The 21361-nt window shown below is 38.9% G+C and overlaps 1 protein-coding gene across 1 annotated transcript in view; it reads left to right on the forward strand.

Annotated features, from left to right (window-relative positions):
- Positions 1 to 17539, forward strand: part of LOC131246185 (T-complex protein 1 subunit epsilon) — a 37022-nt gene extending 19483 nt beyond the window's left edge. Inside the window, exons 3-9 of the mRNA XM_058246093.1 lie at positions 642 to 990; positions 1399 to 1531; positions 1626 to 1678; positions 2755 to 2857; positions 15205 to 15371; positions 15456 to 15569; positions 17132 to 17539. Coding sequence (XP_058102076.1) covers positions 642 to 990; positions 1399 to 1531; positions 1626 to 1678; positions 2755 to 2857; positions 15205 to 15371; positions 15456 to 15569; positions 17132 to 17302 — 1090 coding nt within the window. The 3' untranslated portion in view covers positions 17303 to 17539. The remainder of the gene's footprint in view (positions 1 to 641; positions 991 to 1398; positions 1532 to 1625; positions 1679 to 2754; positions 2858 to 15204; positions 15372 to 15455; positions 15570 to 17131) is intronic.
- Positions 17540 to 21361: the final 3822 nt, after the last annotated feature.

Raw genomic sequence — 21361 nt, forward strand, 5'->3', positions numbered from 1 at the left:
TCATTGAAAGAAAAAGGAACTGAAACAAAGAAGAGGCTGCTGATCCACTGAGAAGGCGGAACAACTAGGAGGCCAAAAAAGAAAGATTACAAGATTGAAACTTTTCAACAGAAGCAGACCATTCCGCTATGAAATAAGTCACCCTTTGAACTACACATTCTATCGACTTTGAGTTCCCATTGAAGCATCTGTCGTTCCTTTCTTCCCACACAGAGCACGAAACTGCTAGAAGGGAGATTCTCCAGATTTTGGATTGCCTCTTACCACACCAAGCGCCACACCAAGCTAGAAAGAGGCTACGAACATCAGCCGGGAAAACCCAGGAAAAGTGAAAGCGAGATAGAATGTAAATCCAAATCGGTTGGAAGAAGGGACAGTGAATGAAGAGATGGTCTACCGTTTCAGCATCAACCATACAACACACAAATATTTGTGATACGCATACCCCTTTCCTTCAAGTTGTCCACCGTGAGGACCTTATTTTTACCCACCGACCATCCAAAGGCCAGAAGTCTTCATACTTTTACTATGAACCATGTTGTTTTACTTGTAACTGAACTGCCTGATTGTATACTTCTTTTATACAAGTTCTATAAGCCTTATTTGAATAGGAGGCATTGACTTTTGGAACTTTTTTGCAGTGTGAATCGATGCAAGCGCACCTTAGCTGAGATTGCTGTTAAAGCAGTCATGGCTGTTGCAGATTTAGAGCGGAAGGATGTTAATTTGGATTTGATTAAAGTTGAAGGAAAGGTAGGAGGGAAATTGGAAGATACTGAGCTAATCTATGGAATAGTTGTCGACAAGGATATGAGTCATCCACAGATGCCAAAGAAAATTGAAGATGCCAAGATTGCTATTTTGACTTGTCCATTTGAGCCACCTAAACCAAAGACAAAGCATAAGGTGGATATTGACACAGTGGAGAAGTTCCAGACTTTACGTCAGCAAGAGCAGAAATACTTTGATGACATGGTTAAAAAATGCAAGGTAAGCTATCCTTACAGATTCTATTAAACACTTCAAATCAAAACTGGTTCTTTATCCTTCGTAAGCTACTTTTATAGCACTATGCTGTCCTTGTACCCACTAGAACTCAGGTTCCTTGGCATATGTAACATGTGTAAATTTTCCTTTGAATTTGGCCTTTTCTGTTTTGTTAATTGCTGTCACTTGAAATCTTAGATCAGAATACTAAATCAACCTGCTTCTCTTATCACCAAACCTAAGTTAATTGTGTTTGAAGTGTCGCCAAGCAACTAGAAATTTGGTCTGTCGTTGTAAATATTTAAACACATCTTATAGGATCTGTTTTACTGTTTCTTATGTCCTCTTGGATTCTTTCAGGTGAACTAATTCCAATGTTGTCTGTTTGTCTTTTGTTTTATTGACTCGCAGGATGTTGGTGCAACCCTGGTTATCTGTCAATGGGGTTTTGATGATGAAGCAAATCATCTATTAATGCATCGGAACTTGCCTGCTGTTCGGTGGGTCGGTGGTGTGGAGTTGGAGCTTATTGCAATAGCTACAGGTTTTTTTTTTGCACATTTCCTTATTAAGAACACAGGTTTTTGAAGCTAGTGCATTCAAAGTCTACTGTATTTATAATTTGCTTACTTATCTAGGTGGAAGGATTGTACCAAGGTTCCAAGAATTGACACCAGAAAAGCTGGGGAAGGTATGTCGAATTAGACATGGCGTTCTCTGGTTTTCCTTTTTAATTTGATGAAGATGGATAATTTTGTGTTGTGTACTTTGTTTGCTATTTCTTGCGAGTAGTTTTTATGATGCTAAGTTGGGACCCCAAGATTTTCTTCCAAGGTTAAGGGACGAATAGATCTAGTTGCTTAATAAAGAGTATAAGGCTGAAGTAATATACAAGGACCATAAATGACCATTGATTTTTTTTTTTTTTTTTTTTTTGAAGTAAAAAAGAATTGCTATTGTTCAATAGAAGCTGTAGTTTTCAACTGTATACGTGTAGATTAATTTCAAAGTTCATGTCTTGCTATTTTTTACAATGCCGTGATTGTGCACTTATAATGTATTCCAAAGCACAAAATAAGTTAGTTTTTCTCAACTTTGTGCAGTCTTTCCAGTCCGACTTATCGGTGCTACTAAATGTACAAAATGAGCGATCTTACATATGGTATATGCATGAGAGATGCTATTGCAATAGAAGTTCCATGAGCTGTGGTCCCCACTGTACATGTGGCCCACAAGTGATTGGGACATGGGCTGATTGCAGATAACATAGCCTGAAATCATAGTGATTGGATGATGCTAACCATTTGATCATTATGTTTTGCTTGTTGAATGGGTAACATTGATCACATTTTGCTTAACCTTTTTTTTATGGCTACCATAGTCTGATCACCTTCTTGTTCGTAGACACCGATGCCTGTTGGGCTTGTATTAAAACTAGTTTTCTTTCCACTATTTGAAGTCAACGATGGCATTGAAAAGAAAGGCATTTTTGCAAATGAAAAATTCGCCCTTGTCTATTAGGCAGTCTGCTCACTTGTTTTTTCTTGTTGAACTGGCTCAAAATGGTGACGGAATAATAGCTGTCGGCTGAATTTCAATGTAGAAATTTTAGCCACTAGCTATTATGAACAATGTAAAATACAGTTAATTCCATGTTCACCCTTGACTTCCCACTTTTGCCTATGGCAACTCTCTTTCTCTCTAATGTGATCATGGTTGAGATATTTCTTGTGAGGAAGACTAATATTTCTCATTGTATCTATTTAGGCTGGGATAGTTAGGGAAAAATCATTTGGAACAACGAAGGACCGTATGCTGTATATCGAGCAGTGTGCAAATTCAAGGGCTGTAACCATATTCATTCGTGGTGGTAGGTTCTTTGTTTCTCTTTTTGTCTTAATTCCAGAATGCTGGGCATTTTTTTAAGGATGAAGATGGGTAGATATTGATGGCAAATGTTCTAGTTTTGATGAATCTCTTGAGGGGCCTTGACAAGATCTTTTTGCGTGATTCCACATTGATGGAAAACGTTGCCATGATGTGGATGTTTCTGTGTAAATTCATTGGGCTTGTTGATATTATCTCCGCAATTGGTATCTAGGCATTCCTATTTTACCTTGAAAATGCTGACCATAAGTGATTTCTAATTGTAGATTTTGGCCATGGCATATACTTAGCAAATATGGTTTGAAATTTTCTCAATTGATATGCATTCTAAACCAAAAAAGAAAACAAGAAAAAAAGAAAAAGAAAAGAAAGAAAGATAGAAAGAAAACATTCTAAACTAATTTATCATCATGATGTTAGTTGATTAATTCTTGTTATGAACTTCTAAAGTGTGAAATTTTCAGCCTGCTTCTTTTGGATATTGATAGAAGCTGCATCTTATGAGTTGAAGATCCAGAAGAAGTAGATAAAGATTCAGAATTGAGTACAAAACAGTAGTGTGTGAAAATCAACTCAAAATATCTTACTCTAGTGTCCTCGAGAAAGAGGAATAACCTGAATTTCTATTCAATAATACAATAGTTCTATGACACAAATAGTTACAGATAATCCCACACTGATTTATGATAAATTAGCGTCGACAGATCACCTACGTGGATCAATCATTTCTAATTTTTATTCCCCTGAAAGTCCAAATCTGCACGAACTCATACTAGATTGGTTTCACTCAGCCTAAAATTAATAGACAATAACATCTATCTATATCCTTATTATTGATACCTAATATGCCCATAAAAGCTCCTGAAGCAGCAGGATATATTTAGATTACTATTGAGAATATGATTAAATACTTATTCTGCCCCAACCTTGTCACTAGAATTAAATGCTTAGTCTACCCTAATCTAGTCACTATAATTGGAGCCAAAATAACACATGGAAGCTGCCTTTTTTTTTTTTCAATGGTAATGATAAAATTTTAATTAGCAGCAAAAAAAAAAAAAAAACTAGTACAAGAGTGGTAGGGGAGGTATGACAAGGAGTCATCTCATTCCACCTATTGTTATGGAGGTACGACATCCCCTCAGATTCCTGAAATATCATCCCGATATCCCATTTACCACCCTGGAAGAGGGTATTCACCAACAAAAGAGACTTTCCATTTTGCCCTTTGGAAGATTGCATCTACACGTCTGATCTGTTATTGGAGATTCTATTATTTCATCTTCTCTATACAGACCATAGACCAGACAAGGTTTTCTTTCTTTTTCATAAAATCCCCCATTTCCATGTTTAACGATGCATTCGGTTATCCTGGCATCACCCACTGTATTTGGAAAAGGCCCAAGAACCTCCACTGAAAAGTAGAGGCAAGCTCACACTTGATGAATAGGTGGTTCACTGATTCTGCATGACTGAGGCATAGAGAGCTAAGGTTCCTGATAATCATATTCATCTGGTGTATAAGTATTCGATGGTAAACACTTTGTCCTTAGCCATTAACCTGCACAATGTATGGTAAACACTTTATAGACATCATAAATGGGCCAAGGGGTCAGGCTGAGGAATCCTGCCTTCATTTTTGATGACCCTATTGAACCTGCTAATTAACTTTATGAAATCGTAGCTCAGTTCATGTATATATGTGATGCGCAAGGCCTGTGAAATGGACCGCTAGAGGCTAAGTTATATCCTTTACCTTGGTACAGTTTGAAACTGTGGATGAATCATTGGCCTCTGGTTGAAAGAAATGTGGTTCCTATGAGTGAACTCAATAACCACAGGTTATTGGTGCTGCCCATATTGAATATCTTGACATTGGCACAAAATTAAAGGTAGAGGGATGCATATCTGGAGGTGTCGGACCGAAATAAAAAATAGAGTGTATTTGACGTAGTGGGAGGTCTGGCACTGATTAAGCAAATGCGGACACCTATCTTGAATAGCTTGACCATATCATCATCATAGCCTTTTCCCAACAATCTGACGCTAGCTTTTAAAAGGTGGATGGTCAAAGTTCTATAACTGGCTGCTCACTAGAAATCAGCCTTCCCTTTTTTCCCAGGCTTAGGTGCCGTTTGAAAAACTGAAAAATAAGTTCTGAAAATTAATTGAAGTGCTAAATTGTAATTTTGAAATAATTTTAGGGATATTTTAGGCAAAAGTGAAAAGAAATTTTAATACACCATCACTTTCAGCATTCAGCAAAGTGAAGGGAGGGGAGCTGAAAAAAAAAAACCATATTTTCAGCGAAAATCAATTTAAGTACTTGATAAGTTGGATTTGCCAAACGATTTGAACAAGTGGAAATCACTGAAAGTATCAAATTTCAGTTATAAGTGCTGAAAGTAAGTTTTATCAAATAGTGGTAGAGGCTCACATTCACAACACTTGCATTAGCCTTACATGTGATTGCTGCCGATATTGATAGCTATGACTTGAGAGGATATGCATGGTGTGTAGGAAGACGAGGACATCGTATGTCATTAGATCATCCATTGCTTAACAATGCCTTAAAAGGCTTTTGTATGAGAGTTGGACGAAAAAAAAGCAGTAAGCTATACACGTGTAGCGCACATACTTTATATGCACGTGTTTGTGTGCTCGCCCACGTGTGTTACTTAAATCCCTCATCCTAGGCTCTTCTCCTGATGATTGAGCCTGCAATGTGTTCAACGATTGGTGTCCCTGGCAGTTACAACCTATTGGTAGGATAATCAACTTGTTTTATATCCATAAAAATGTAGAGTGTATTTTTGAAAGCTCTATATTTGTACAAACTATTGGTAGGATAATTGAGTTGCATATAGGAAGTTGAGGACACCGTATATTATTCTATTGTCCATTGGTCAACAATGCTGTGGGTGTGGAGTGTATTTTTAAAAGCTTGTGTATGATTTAGATGTCCCTGGCAGTCAACAACCTATTGTTAGGATAGTCGAGTAGCTTTTTTGAATATAAAGGATGCATCTTTCATTGGGTCCTGCTTTAATGTGGACTGGCTGCGGAGAATGAATTATAGAGTATGTAGAAGCAAAGGTCTCTTGTGGAAATAAGTACTGAAGTTTAAAGATCTTAGGTGTTGGTTCAAAAGGAGTTTTGGATAGTGGATGTGCTTCAACTGAGATGTTGTAGACCATCGATGGATAATTTCTTCATTCTTGCTGCCCATCCACTATCAGAGCTCCTCTCATAATTGAGTCTACGATTGGTGTTCCTGGCAGTTACAACCTATTGGTAGGATAATCAACTTGTTTTATATCCATAAAAATGTAGTGTATTTTCGAAAGCTCTATATTTCTACAAACTATTGGTAGGATAATTGAGTTGCATATAGGAAGTTGAGGACACCGTATATTATTCTATTGTCCATTGGTCAACAATGCTGTGGGTGTGGAGTGTATTTTTAAAAGCTTGTGTATGATTTAGATGTCCCTGGCAGTCAACAACCTATTGTTAGGATAGTCGAGTAGCTTTTTTCAATATAAAGGATGCATCTTTCATTGGGTCCTGCATTAATTTGGACTGGCTGCGGAGAAAGAATTATAGAGTATGAATGAATTATAGAGTATGTAGAAGCAAAGGTCTCTTGTGGAAATAAGTACTGAAGTTAAAGATCTTAGGTGTTGGTTCAAAAGGAGTTTTGGATAGTGGATGTGCTTCAACTGAGATGTTGTAGACCATCGATGGATAATTGCATGAAGACAAAATATTGATTCTTTTTGGGCTTTGAGACTCAATTATGAGAGGAGCTTTGATAGTGGATGGGCAGCAAGAATGAAGAAATAAAGAGAAAGAACGGGGACTAGAGGGTTTTAAAAAAAGAAGGGAAGAAGAAGATTATAGAGGATTAGAGGGGGGGAAATTGAGAGGGTTCACTGGAATCATCACCTGTGAAAATCTTGGAGTCAACGCCAAGACGAAGGAAGAGGAATTGACACTTGTACCAGGGAACTTCTTTCTTTCTTCAAAAACCACAAAAATATGATCTTGTTTCTTTTCCCCCAAGAAAACCCTTGATAAAGCTACTAGGCTGACTCAGACTTGTTACAAAATACCCCTTGCAAAAAACTCATTACAAAAATACTCTTGCAAGAGACTTTTCTTAACAAAAAGCACACGTGCGCTGGTTGGGCTCAAGGGGGCCTAACCGCACCACCAATTTTGGCTGGCAAGAGTGGTTGGCTGACCTGTGGGGGTTAGAGAAGACTCATGGGCCCCACCCCTGCCTTACTTCTCCTCTTGTAGACTTTGAGGCACCTATCATCTTTTCTTGGCTTGAAAAAACTCGACCCTGACGAGTTGGCAGCTTGGTACCTCTTGTACAAGTTCGGATTGAGATGTTGAAGTTCGGAAGTCATAATCCACGTGCAATTGGAAATTGGTCTACCCTTCCATTTGACAAGGAACTTGTGATATCTGCTATTCTTAGTAGACACAAATTGATTATCCTATACATCTTCAATCTCTTCACTTTTTTTTTAAATTTTTTTTTTTTTTTGATACATGTACTCACACCCCACACACACCACAATGGGTACTCGAACCCATGACCTCATGTTGAAACTCACGGTGAGTCTACCACCGATGCATGAGAAAGGACTCGTCTTTGCTTACATCAGGCACGGGAGGCAACCTTACGGCTTGCTCTTCATATCCTTCATTGTCATGGTGGCCATGATAAAGAGTTAAGTCTTCAACGTTGAATGTTAAGTTGATATGCAAATATTCAGCATTAGGCTATTAGCGCTGATTTTCTTCAATATTTTGAAAGGACTTGCGCTCATGGAGTGAAGCTTTTGATACTTCCCTTTAGAAAATCTTTCTGGTTGGAGATGAACCATCACTTGGCCACCCTCTGTCTCTTTGAATTCTAGGAAGCGTTGATGCAAGTCAGCTTGTGCTTTATATCTTTCATTGTTGGTTGTTATCTTCCTCCTTAACTCTTCATGGATGTCAAACACATGTTGGGAAAAAGTTTCAGCTTCCTTGCTCAGTTGTGCGTCTAAAGGTAGGGTAATCAAATCAATGGGTTGCCTTGTTTCATTCCCAACACTATCTCAAATGGTGATAGTTTAGTTGATCGATTAACCGAATTGTTGTAAGCAAATTCGGCCATTGACAAAATTTGGTCCCACCTCGAAACATGGTTGCCAACTAACCACTGTAATGGATTTCCCAAACTCTGATTAACTACCTCTGTTTGACCATCTGTTTGAGGATGCTAGGTAGTCGCAAACTTAAGCTTGGTGCTTATAATCTTCCACAAAGTTTTCAACTTCACGTCCCTATCGGATACGATGGACTTTGGCACATCGTGTTAGCAAATCACCTCCCGGAAGAACAAGGTGGCTATCTTTAGAGCATCTAAGGTCTTAGAGCAAGGGATAAAATGAGCTATCTTAGAAAAGCGATCCACTATGATAAAGATGGAATCATTACCTTGTGCAATCTTCGGAAACCCCAAAACAAAATACGTACTGATTTCTTGCCATGGTTCTTGAGGCACCGGTAGCAACGTGTATAACTCTGTATTTTGCTTTTGTCCTTTGGCAAGTTGGCAAATTCAAGATTGTTGCACCCATTTAGCCACATCTCGCTTCAAGGATGGCCAATAAAATCTATCTTCTACTAGAGCAACTGCCTTGTCACGTCCAAAATGACCGCTGAGGCCACCTGCATGTAATTCGCACATCACATGCTCCCATAGAGAAGTGCCGGGTGTACATAGACGAGTTCCAAAGAAGAGATACCCATCATGCACACTGAACCTTGGGTAAAGTACTTTGATGCAGGACAATTGATCACTTGCTCTAAAAGCTCGAACTGATAAAGTGGCGAATCAATCCTTTTATCTCATAGCCCAAGCTCTACATCCCGTGGGTTAGGACCTCAGCCGAACCTTCCTCGTGGGCCCCACTTCACATGGGTTCTGCATCACATCAGTCACCCACCCCCCGAGTGTGTCCTCGCATCCCACAGGCTACCTCACTTGAGCTCGATGTGAAAATGCCTCTGCATTATACTTGTTGATATGAAAATCTATTTGACCAAAATCACCATCTCTCCTGTAATCACGCTTCATCTGGTCGAAGCCAATCACTTCTACTGACATTGTTGTCAACAAGTGGGCTCGCCTACTCAATGCATCAATGGTCCTGTTCTCAACTCATAACCTATGTTTTAGCACAAAGGTGAACTCTTGGAGATGAGTGCTCCATTTGGCATGCCTGTGAACTTCTTTTGGGAATTGATGTACTTGAGTGATTCATGGTCAGAGTAAAGAACAAACTCCTTGCCGATGAGGTAATGCCTCCAATGCCTCAGTGTCTGCACCATTGTGTAAAATTCCACATCATATGTTGAGTATTTCTATTTGGCTTCATTCAAATTTGCACTTAAGTAAGCCATCTGGTGTTCATCTTGACTAAGTACCCCTCCAATGCCGACATGAGAAGCATCACAAGTAACCTTGAAGACCTTGTTGAAGTCCGACAGTTGAGGAACTAGGGCTGTGGTCATCTTAGCTTTTATATCTTCAAAAGCTTTAGTAGACTGCCTTGGTCCACATAAACTGCACCTTCATCAAACATAGAATAATCGGTGCCGTAATGATGTTGAAATTTATGATAAATCTCCTGTAGAAAATAGCCAATCCATGGAAACTTCGCGTTTCATGCACATAGTAATAATAGGCCTGTCCAACATTGCTTTGACTTTATTTGGGTCAGCTTTTTTTGTTTTTTGTTTTTTGTTTTGTCAGCTTCTACACCATGTGAAGAGACCACAAAGCCAAGAAAAGTCACGCTTGCACTCATAAAAGTGCACTTCTTCAAGTTAATGTAGAGTTTTTCTTTTTTGAGAACCCTCATAACTTGTTGAAGGTGATCAATGTGCTCGGAAGCCTCTTTGCTATATACAAGTATATCATCAAAATAGACAACAATGAAGCGACCGAAAAGGGACGTAGTAACTGAATCATGATCCACATGAAGATCCTAGGAGCATTGGTTAGTCTGAAAGGCATAACCAACCATTCGTAGAGCCCATCCTTTGTTTTGAATGATGTCTTCCACTCGTCTCGTGGTCTGATCCGAATCTAGTGGTAGCCGCTTCTCAAGCCGATCTTCAAAAAGACTTGGGAGCCAACCAACATGTTGACCATGTCATCAAGTCGTGGTATTAGGAAGCGGTACTTGGCGGTTATTTTACTTATGGTATGGTTGTCCACACACATTCGCCAACTTTTGTCTCTCTTTGGTGTCAACAAGGTCGGGACACACACGGACTAAGGCTTTTTTTGATGAAGCCTTTCCACAACAATTCATCAACCTGCTTCTTTAACTCGGTGTATTTGGTTAGATTCATCCTGTAGGATGGTAGATTAGGAAGCATAAATCCAAGGACAAGGTCGATAACATGCTGAACATCCCTCATAGGTGGTAGTTCATCCAACAACTCATCAGGTACCAGATCTGAAAATTCAGACACCAACCTTTCCACCTACGGATTCATCACTTGCTCTTTCTCGAGACTTTGTCTTTAACCTCCCGCCTCACTAGAGCATACACAACAGCTCCTGCTTTGCTCTCTTCTTCGAATTGTCTCATATATAAGACATTGGATGGCTTCTTTGGCTTGACCTTCTCTTTCACTGGTTCACTTGCTTTCATAGGCATAAGTAGAATCTTCTTGCCATTGAATTTGAAGGTAAATGTGTTGGCCTCTCCATCACTAAACACCTTTCGGTCATAAAGCCAATGCCTTTCGAGAAGTATATGAGAGATGTTCATTGGAACTACATCGCACCAAACAGAGTCCTCATAGTGGCCTATCTTGAAGTTCACCAAGCACCTCTTGGATATTGGAATGGTCACGTCATTGACCCATGTGATCTTGTAGGGCTGCGGGTGTGCCTCCACTAGTAATTGTATCTTCTAGACCAGTTCCTGCAATACCACATTTGAGCAACTTCCCCCATCAATAATCAGGTTGCATACCTTATCACCACACATAACTCTAGTTTGAAAAAGAGTAGTTCATTGCCAATCTTCTGCCTCTTCCTTTTTTGGGGTGACAAGTACTCTTCGAACAACGGCCAATATTCAGTCTTCCGGGCCACATTCACAAGTGTTTTCTTGCTGTTCATCGGCCTCACATGGATCTTTTTTCCCTTCAGATTTTTTGTCCTCTTCTTCCGCGCAAATAACATTAACTTTCCAGGGGCAATGGGATGCATAATGCTCCTTTCCACCACAACTATAGCAGTCCACGTCCTTAATATCCCTACGTGAATCAGTTCTAGCAGGCGCCTTGCCTTTATTCTCCGCCAAACGGGGTGGCCTTTAACATGCAGGTCTGCCGGTTGTTGCATTATCTGGAGCCTTTGCTGTCCAACTAATTTCAACACCTCTTCGACTCACCTACTCCCTGACAACAATATCAAATCTTCTCCCCCACGGGCTGTTTAAGTTGTTGCTCAATTTTTGGAGCTAATTGGAAGGCATCATCTATCTCATTGATTCGACAATGGATCGTGAGTTTGTTGAAGTGCTCCATGTATTCTTCCACGTTCATGTTCCCTTGTCAGAGTTTGACCAGCTGTTTATAAAACATATCCTCATAATCAAGTGGAAGATACTTCTCTTTCAACTTCAATTTTATCTCTTCCCAATGAGCAATGAGTGGCTGGTCAAGTCGATGCATATGGTCTCCCACACTTCTCCACCAAACACGAGCATGACCTTTCAGCTTCATCTTCTCAAATCAGTCTCGATGATCATCATCCATGTTGCACCGTTCGAAATAATCCTCCAATGCTGTCAACCAATCAATAAATTGATTGGGCTCCAACTTGCCAGTGAAGTCAGGCACATCTATTCTCACTGTCTTCGTAATATCATTGGCCTTATAATTCTGCTCAGGTCGGTCCTCTTCAAGATACCTGGGTACGGTCTCCATGAACGCCTCTCTTGGAGGAATAGGTTGCTCTCGAACAGTCCTATCGGCGGTTAAATTAGCAGGTGCCACTGGATGCTCTCAAGGAAGATCATTGATCTCACCTTCTTCCACTACATGTTGTCCGGAAGTCTCGTCATCTTGTGTCCTGTGTAGGGTTTGCTGGTACACCACTTCCATCACGCCTTGATTCCAATCGCTCTACTCGCATCCGCAATGTGTCCATGCAATGCACAAAGTAGTCGATTTGATCCGCCATGTGTGCGAGCACATGGTAGGATTTGCCTGTGCAAGTCAACATTGGAAAAACTAAGTCTCTGTCATCAACTTGATAGTGGACGAACAACGAGAATGAAGAAATAAAGAGAAAGACCAGGGACTAAAGGGTTAAAAAAAGATGTGAAGATAAGAAGAGAAGAAGAAGATTATAGAGGATTAGAGGGGAGAAAATAGAGAGGGTTCACCGGAATTAGCACTGGTGAAAATCTTGTAGTCAGCACCAAGACAAAGGAAAGGAATCAACACCTCTACTAGGGAAAGTTCTTTCTTTCTTCGAAACCAAAAATTACAATGTTGTTTCATTTCCTCTAAGAAAACCCTTGATAAAGCTGCTAGGCTGACTTAAAGACATTACAAAATACCCCCTACAAAAGACTCATTACAAAAATACCCTTGCAAGAAACTTTTCTTAACAAAAAGCACATGTGCACTGGTTGGGCTCAAGGGGCCCAATTGCACCACTTATTTTGGCTTTCAAGAGTGGTTGGCTGACATGTGGGGCCTAGAGAAGACTCGCGGGCCCCACCCCTGCCTTCTCCTCTTGTAGACTTCCCCCATCAAGCTCGAGTGAGAACCTGCTAGAGTGGCAATGATTTGGATTGAGCTGAGTTCGTTTTGGGCCATGACTGGCCCTTTCTTAATTGGCTTCAAAGCTAGTCATGGGCCCAACCCATTTGCTGATCGGAGCCTTCCCAGACCATTATCATTTATGGTCATGTCTATACCTAGGCTTGAGGGAGATATTGACAGATTTAGTCTAATCTAGGACTGGGCCTAGGTCAATTATTTAATCTAGCAAATTATGTTGCCTGAGCATGACCCTTAGCTGGTCAGCCCAAAGCTTGGTGAATTTGGTCCACTGGCACCATTTAACATCCAGCTCCACTATCTTCAAATGGGTATGTAGAGTTGGCAAAGGTGGCTGAAAGTTTTGAAATGGAATTGGCCTATCTTTTGAAAGGATTTGGAATATTTTGCAATGGGCTAAGATTTAGTCAAGTACAGCTCCCACTAAGATTTACCCTGGAAACTTACTGAGTGCAGCACTAGTTGGATGATACATTATGTATTCCAAGGTGATTTATCAACACAATAATTGGCAATGTAGTGGTTGGACTGTATTTTCTAAAACATTGCGTTGTTTCTAATGGCCATAACAATGATATCCGAGTTTTGTGAGTCTGCCAATCCACTGAGTGAAAACTTGGCCAAGTTTGAAAGAACTTTGGGAATTTTCTATGGCCTGATGTTCTCCAAGCCAACTTGGCAGATTCCCTAGTCAACCGACTGTGTTCTCCAACCATATTTTCCACAACCTTTCTTTTCCTGCTTTGCTTTGGTTGCAAGCCTTTAATAAAATTTCCATTAATCTTTAAAAAAAAAAAAAAAAGAACATTCAAAGAATGTGATATCTTGGGCAAAGTATAGAAATCATTTTCTGGACCTTGGAGTTGGACCACGTTTCAATGAAATAAGGGAGCTTAACTTTGAGGCTGAAAATTTCGTTATCCTTTCTAAGAGAAACTACTAATTTGACCAGCACTTCGGCCAAAGGTGTTCATAATTTTCCATGTACACAACATTCAGTCGATGGCATGACAAGATGTAGAAAAAATATAGAAAATTGACTCAAATATGTCAAGTGATTAGGGAGATTTTGAGATATTTTTCTTGTAGGGTCCACGGTTCTAAAGAAACCCAAAACAAACTCCAAATCCCTCGTAGAAGTTCTTAATGCCAAGGTTTCAAAAACAATGTTATGAACATAGTTGTTGGATTCTTTGAACTATAGATGCTGCATCCGCTTTGAATCGTGCTTCTAACTCCTGCTTCCTACCTATTTATACTTGTTTACATTTTGAAACAGACGGTTTCCACTCCCACACATGAACCTTTTGCCGCTTTGCTTCTCCCTCTGTGCAACTATAGCATTACATTGGTGTACAAAAAATGGCTTGTGTAAGGGTCTATATTCTGTTATGTATCAGCCCACAACTGAGAAAATAATCATTAATTCAATAGGCGTTTTTGTTACATAACACAATGTGGACTTGAGTGTTTCTCATTAAAATGGCCTTTGTAATGGGTGCTATGACTTCTTTTTTAAATGCTAGTGGGTAGATGTAGATGTAGATATCTTTTGGGGTATAAAGGTATCAAATCACCTTTAAACAAAACAAATAAATAAGAATGAAGGAAACAAAATTCCATCTTGCAGGTCCTGCTTTCACCCATAACTGCGACCAGTTATTTTATTAAAATCTATAGTTTTAAACTGTAAATTCTAAGCTTCACAAGAAAATGAACAGAAGGGGATGGGGTGGAAGAAGAAGTCACAGTCATAGGCACAATCATGATATGCTCTTTCTCATCGGCACAAAGAAAAAGAAAACAGTCTAGGTGTGATTATGATATGATCTTTGTGAAGATGTGCTGTCTGTCATAAATATGAGAAAAAAGATGTGTTCTGTCATAGATGTGAAGAAGAAGAAGAAGAAGATATGCTCTTTGTCACAGGCATAAAGTGAAGAACAAGCTTGTTTTCACAGGTTTGATTATGCTATTGACATTCATAGGCTTTATCATAGCAACAAAAAGAGTCCTTGTTTGAACCCTAGTCTGTTCATATTTGTTATTGACACCTGCTTGTTTGTGAGCCCTTGCTTGTACAACCATTTCTTAGGAAACTTCATTTTGTCAAGATAGCCTGAAATCATGAATCTAAAATAGAAGTATCCTGCTAAGCATAGATCAGTCCAAGGCCCATGTATTGTGGAAATGAGGTAGCAGAAGACTAAGGCCCTGTTTGGTAGATGCCTAAAATTGAGTCTCATTTTAATTAACAGTAATTATGTATTGGAGATCTTGATCTCTAATACTAATTACTGTTAACACAAACTCATTATGTGTTAGGGATCAAGTTCTGTTATCCATCATTATTGTTAACTAAAATGAGATAAAAATTCAATTTTAGGTGTTTTCCAAACAGGGCCTAAGCAAATTACTTGTTATTGATCAAGCTTTTTTATGGTTTAGGTAACAAAATGATGATAGAGGAAACAAAGCGCAGCATCCATGATGCCTTGTGTGTTGCAAGAAATCTCATCCGGAACAATTCTATCGTATATGGTGGTGGGTCTGCTGAAATATCTTGCTCAATTGCTGTTGAGACAGCAGCCGATAGATATCCTGGAGTTGAGCAGGTAAAAGGAATTCTGCCATTTTTCATTCTTCTCATCACCACATATGTTCTGTAAATGAACTCGCCGAATTCTCTACTTCTGCAGTATGCTATCAGGGCCTTTGCAGATGCTTTGGATGCCATTCCAATGGCCCTTGCTGAGAACAGTGGGCTCCAACCCATTGATACATTGACTGCAGTCAAGGCTCAGCAAATCAAGGTATGTTATGAGGCTTGGTTTTCTTTTTCTTTTCCCCTTTTCTTTTGGTTGGGTGTTGGAGCCACCGCCTCTCTGAACACCATGGCAAGGAGGCTCAATCCTGGGCAATGCCTTGTTGAAGTGGGTACACAACCAACTGGGCTACCAAGCTGGTTATGAGGCTTGTTTTCATCCATGACTTTTGTACAGTGTTTGGGATATGTGGCAACCTCAAGATATGCATACTATCCGTGGACTTTGAGTTTATGAGCCAGATCAGTGATCTGTCACAACAGTTGCTCCATGGCTGGTAATCTCCCAGATTGGTGGATCCTAACCAGGGTTCTGAATATTGGTATTAGGGGCGTATCAGCTTTGTTGAAAAACGATATGATACAGGCATTGCATATTGGTAGCAGCCTGTATCTGCACCGTATTGGCCTATATTGGTGGATTTTTTTTTTTTTTTTGAAGACACAGGGTGTCCCCACCTCTTTTTGAAGTGAGACTAATCCATGCGGATACACGCAATCACCCATGTATCAGGTAAAACCAAGGAGGGGAATCGAACCCTCACATGTAGGGAGCAAACCTATGGTGAAGACCATTCGCCCAAACCTCGTTGGGTTTTTTAAAGACAAAATTAAGAAAAAGTATTAGAAAAAGGGAAACAATGAGATATTCAAGAATCTATCATTTTTTCTTTCTTTTATTTTGGACTATAATGGTGTACCCAAATTCCAACATATATATATATATATATATATATATATATATATATATATATATATATATATATAAGAATGTGGTCTGTTGGCTTCAACCATATGGGCCATACTTGAACATAAATAAAACACGATTTGGTGAATTATGGCCCATTGCATTGAAATACGATCAGAAAGAAGATTAGAACACTGAAAAAAGGTCGATGATTTACCCTTTTTTCTGATTTTCCATTTGGCTTCGATTTGTTGAATCCTACTCCAAATCTTTTGTTATGATCTCCAAAATAGGCCTAGATCTAGTGTAAAATGACTTTCTAAGGTTCTTCCATGATTTATGTGAAAAGGAAAAGAGAATATTTAAAATAAATAAATAAATAAATAAATAAATTTAGGCCTTTACAGCCGAATTAGACATATTGGGTGCCAGTATGCCCTATATATATATATATATATATATATATATATATATATATATATAAACTGGGGCATGTGCATCTTATTGAGAATACAGACACTATACGTTTGTATCGGCTTATAGCCTGATACTTTTCAGATATTTCAATCCATGATCCTAACTATCCAATCTTGGGCCTTTTTTCCTAGTTGAAGTTGGACCATGGCTGTATTGATCTCCATATCAATACATCTCCAAATCTACCAATCAAGTATATTTTTTGGGCATGGCCCACTTTTGTTGGGCTCCATCAGAGCGACAGTCTAGATGACTGAATCCCGAGACCAATGAGTGAACTACGTAGTAAAGACTTGGGACAGCTGACTTATATTCTGTGGTCAGGGATTGTGCAGCTTGTCTTGAATTGAATGGACCATTTCCTAAACATCAATTGGTGTGTGCAGGAGAGCAATCCACATTGTGGCATAGACTGCAATGATGTTGGTACAAATGACATGCGGGAGCAGAATGTCTTCGAGACCCTGATAGGGAAGCAGCAGCAGATCTTGCTAGCGACACAGGTTGTCAAGATGATACTGAAGATCGATGACGTAATCGCCCCTTCAGATTATTGATCGATTGATGGCATGAATTGAATTTTTTGCCTTGCCAGAATGAAAGCGTGCCTTTACATTGTCATCCTCCCGTTTTTTTGTTTGATAATAGACTAATTCGGTTAAGAACTCTGTCGCTTTGCTTTGCTTTCTTGAATTATTGTTATCTGACTAAGCTTCTTGTGATTTTGTTTGGCTATTGTATTGAATTACAATGTCTAACCAGTGGATTTTTTCCTGCTCGAGGTGGACTGTTCATGAGTGCTTCCACATGATTTGTTATTCTTGAATGCTCCATCACTTCCCATTCAAAATTTAAGATTGAACATATTGCATGTATATTCAGTGTATATGCTGCTGCGGCCTTGTAATTTTGCAGAAAAGGCTAAGAAGAGCGACGATGGTATGTGGTTCTGTTGCTGGTGCGGTTCTCTAGAGGTCCATTTTAGTATACTGGACTGCCTAACAACTTAGTTTATAACTTCAATTGTGCCATTTCTATCATGCGTCTCGCCCTATGTTCTACAGCCCGAATAGCACAGCTGGTTAGGGTAGTTTCTCCTGGCATGAACTAGTTTTGAGCCTCTTAGGGGGGCCCGAAAAAGCTTGGAGGAGAACTTTGAGTACCATACTTCTAATTTTTTTGTGATGATGCAATTTTCTTGCAATCCTATAGTGTTGCTGATGGTCCATCATTGTAACAAATCTACTCCATCTCCCAATCTCAGATGAATTTATATGATTCTCTAAAAAGCATAGATGAGTTTGGACTGTTTTATATCAAAACAGCTTATATGATGGGAATGTTACAGTGGTCCAAACTGCTTCTATGATAGGCCACACGATCCTTTGGGATGCCAAGGGGGAAAAAGAAAACAGAACTTGCATGTTGGAAAAATTCAACTCTTTGATCATTCAACTCTCTTCCCTTGAATATGGACGGTCTCTTTGACAGTTGATTGAAAATTTATAATTTTTTGTCATAAAGATTTCTGAAGCAAAGAGATGTATTGGTTATAATCTCATCTTATAACATTATACAGGGACCCAGATCAATTGGTTATATACGCTTCCTATAACAATATGTTGGGACGTCTTGTAGCGAACCTCTTGGGCTTGGTGTGATTTTGATTTTAAAAAAACACTGAAATTATGAATCAACGAGTTGCTAGGTACAATTCTCAACTGATTTTTTATTTTTTTTTTCAAATTGCTAAAACTAACATTATTGATGGACATGGGAAAGGGCTTGAAACAAATATGAAGGGTATTTAGATCATTTACAAGGTAAAGTAATGTGCTAAGTGAATTTCTCTATAAAAAAATGCATCTTTATTAAAATAATTTCTCTTCTTAGAAATTACTTTCCTCTCTTTGCTAACAACTCATTATGTCATTTCCACTAGTACTTTCATAAAGCATGATCTAACTTGAAACGTTAATGTGTGAGAATGCAAGGATGTCCTACACCAACATGGAAAGAAACACTGTCTGATTCCCTACTATAAACCTTGAATCTGCAAGGAAAAAAACTCCAAAATAAAGATAAAATTGAAAATAATGAATGCATTGTTCATCTACAACCCACGTAATATTTGCTTATATACGCAAAAGATTGCTGACTTTAACCAAAATAGTTAGTTTTCCTGAAATAATCAACTTAATTAATAATAATGATGTCTAAACCTACCAAAGCTCATTAACCACTCTTAAAACAAAGATCAAGTTAGGACTACTCTTTAAACTTGAAAAACGACAGAAAAAAAAATGTAAAATTTGAATTTGGACTTAAATTTAACATCTAAAATGACCTTATTCAGCTAAACTGTTCACCGATGGACTTTGGGTCAATGAGCCTGGACATAGGGTTTGCTGAGATTATACGTGTGATTTTGATAACTGGTTAAATAGTTATGACTATCCTTAAAGTCATCCTCGATCTCTATCCTACATAAAAAGTGGTACATGTATTTGAATCTAACCTTTCAATTTGGGAGACAATTCTATGTAGCTATTTTGGTATTGGGTGGGATGGCTCAAGGGTACATGTGTACAAACAAATTGATGTCTCAAAAAGGATTAATTTTATATAAACTAAAAGTCTAATCCATAAAAATAATGATGCCCGTGGGTAATCAAGTTGGGCTCAGCATGTGTACAGCTCTACTTGTGAGTCTACCACTCATGGCACCCCCTATTCGATTTGAGCCTATCTCTACTCTTTGAGCTTGGTTTGGTCCATATCTTACAAGCTTGAGCTTAGTTTGGTTTGGTCCAAATATCTGAGTAAAGCCAAGCCAAGTTTGAATAAACCAATGGAAACAGTGTGCATTCATGTAATGTGTATTATCCACGCCATCATTTATATGTATTATTTATGCTGTCCATCCATTTTTACCTGTCATTTTAGGACATGATCCCAAAATTGAATCATATCCAAAGCTCAATTGGATCACACTATGGGAAAAGTGTGCATACAATCTATGAGCCGAGTCAAACTAGTTGAGCTTCTAGCCTAACCGAATCGGTATTGCCTTGGTTTGAGCTTTGTTTGGTTTTTTAAATGAGCTTGTCTCCGAAGCTTGGTTTGATTTGAATTTCTATTTGAACTAATCTGAGCCAAGCTTTTCCAAACTAATCTGAGCCAAGCTTTCAAGCTAGCTTGGTTTGTGTCCAGCTCTACTCACAAGAGTTTCAACACAGAGGTTATGGGTTCAAGTACACATCGTGACGAGTGTGGTGGTGTAGGTGTGTATTAGAGAGAGAGAGAAAAAAAACCCCATACAAACTCAACTTAATCCCAAACCTCCTTCAAGGGACCATGACAACCAATTCCCACCCTTGAATTTCTCCCTTAAAATGACTAAAAGCTATGGTTGGGGGGTTTTTAAGAATATGACTTGCCTTTATTTATTTAACCCATCTTTTGAAACTCACACTTGAAAATCTTTCATCTTTCCTTCCATGAAGAGTATTACTGTGTGCATGCCTGTCGATATGATGCCTTAGCCCAAGAGTCAGGTTGATCCACTGGTCAGGATTGAACCCTGAATAACTAACTCACACATACTACAAAAGGTGCTTGATCGTGAAGGATTTGGATTTAGGAAAAGGTTTTATAGTTATAGTGTGAGCACACGTGTTAGAGATCTGAGCAGTTCATCGGGTTGGTTGCACTGAGAAGATGCCATGGCCCAAAAATCAAATAAAGCCACACATGCACTTTTGAGTCAGAATTGTTGGGCTACTTTTGAAAATGCTCACTTTCCAATATGAAATAAATAAAATTTAAAAAGTATGAATTAAATAATAGCCACCATCATCACTTTTGGTCCATTGCGTGGGTATGTGGATGCGCTGCTAGCCCGAATTTGGGAGAAATTGCCTGAATAGCACCTCACATGCGGATCTACTCCTGAGTCATCACACCCCCATATCCAAGGCGAGTTTCTTGCAACACTATTATTGGGTGTTTCTGCATTATGAATTCCTGAGGGTTATACCGTGATATTTGTGTAAAATCCATTCCGTTCATCACTTTCGCAACCAAATTTGAGTTACATTTAAGACATTAGTTGAGATGGAAAAGCTCGTTCTAGAAAGCTTTTTTGGGTCACTGTGATGTTTATATGCCATTCTAAATTGTTTATAAAAAGTGATTCTGGCGTTGTTGAAGGGAAAACAAATATCAACAATTTTCAAAAGGTGGGTGTGGAATCTTCAATATTTTCTTGTGCTGTGGCTTACTTTAGTTTTGAATTTGATTGTCTTGGGGCATGTAAATTGTGGTGAACGCCACGAGGAAACTGGCCACCCCTCTTCTCATTTATTTATCCTCTCTCCCTCTTCATTTATTAACCTTGGCAAACTTATTCTATTGGCTGGATTGCCTATTGAGCATGTTGAGTAAGCTTTGTGGGCCCGCTGTAGTATATTTACCTTATCCATACCGTTCATCCACTTTACCCCCTCATTTTAGAGTATCAGCTCAAAATCGAAGGATATTTAAAGCGCAAGTGGGCCACACCACATGGGGATAATAATTTCCACTGTTGAAACCTTTCTAGAGCCCACATTGAT

Source organism: Magnolia sinica, chromosome 5, assembly GCF_029962835.1.
Source record: "Magnolia sinica isolate HGM2019 chromosome 5, MsV1, whole genome shotgun sequence".
In the NCBI taxonomy this organism is placed as follows: Eukaryota; Viridiplantae; Streptophyta; class Magnoliopsida; order Magnoliales; family Magnoliaceae; genus Magnolia; species Magnolia sinica.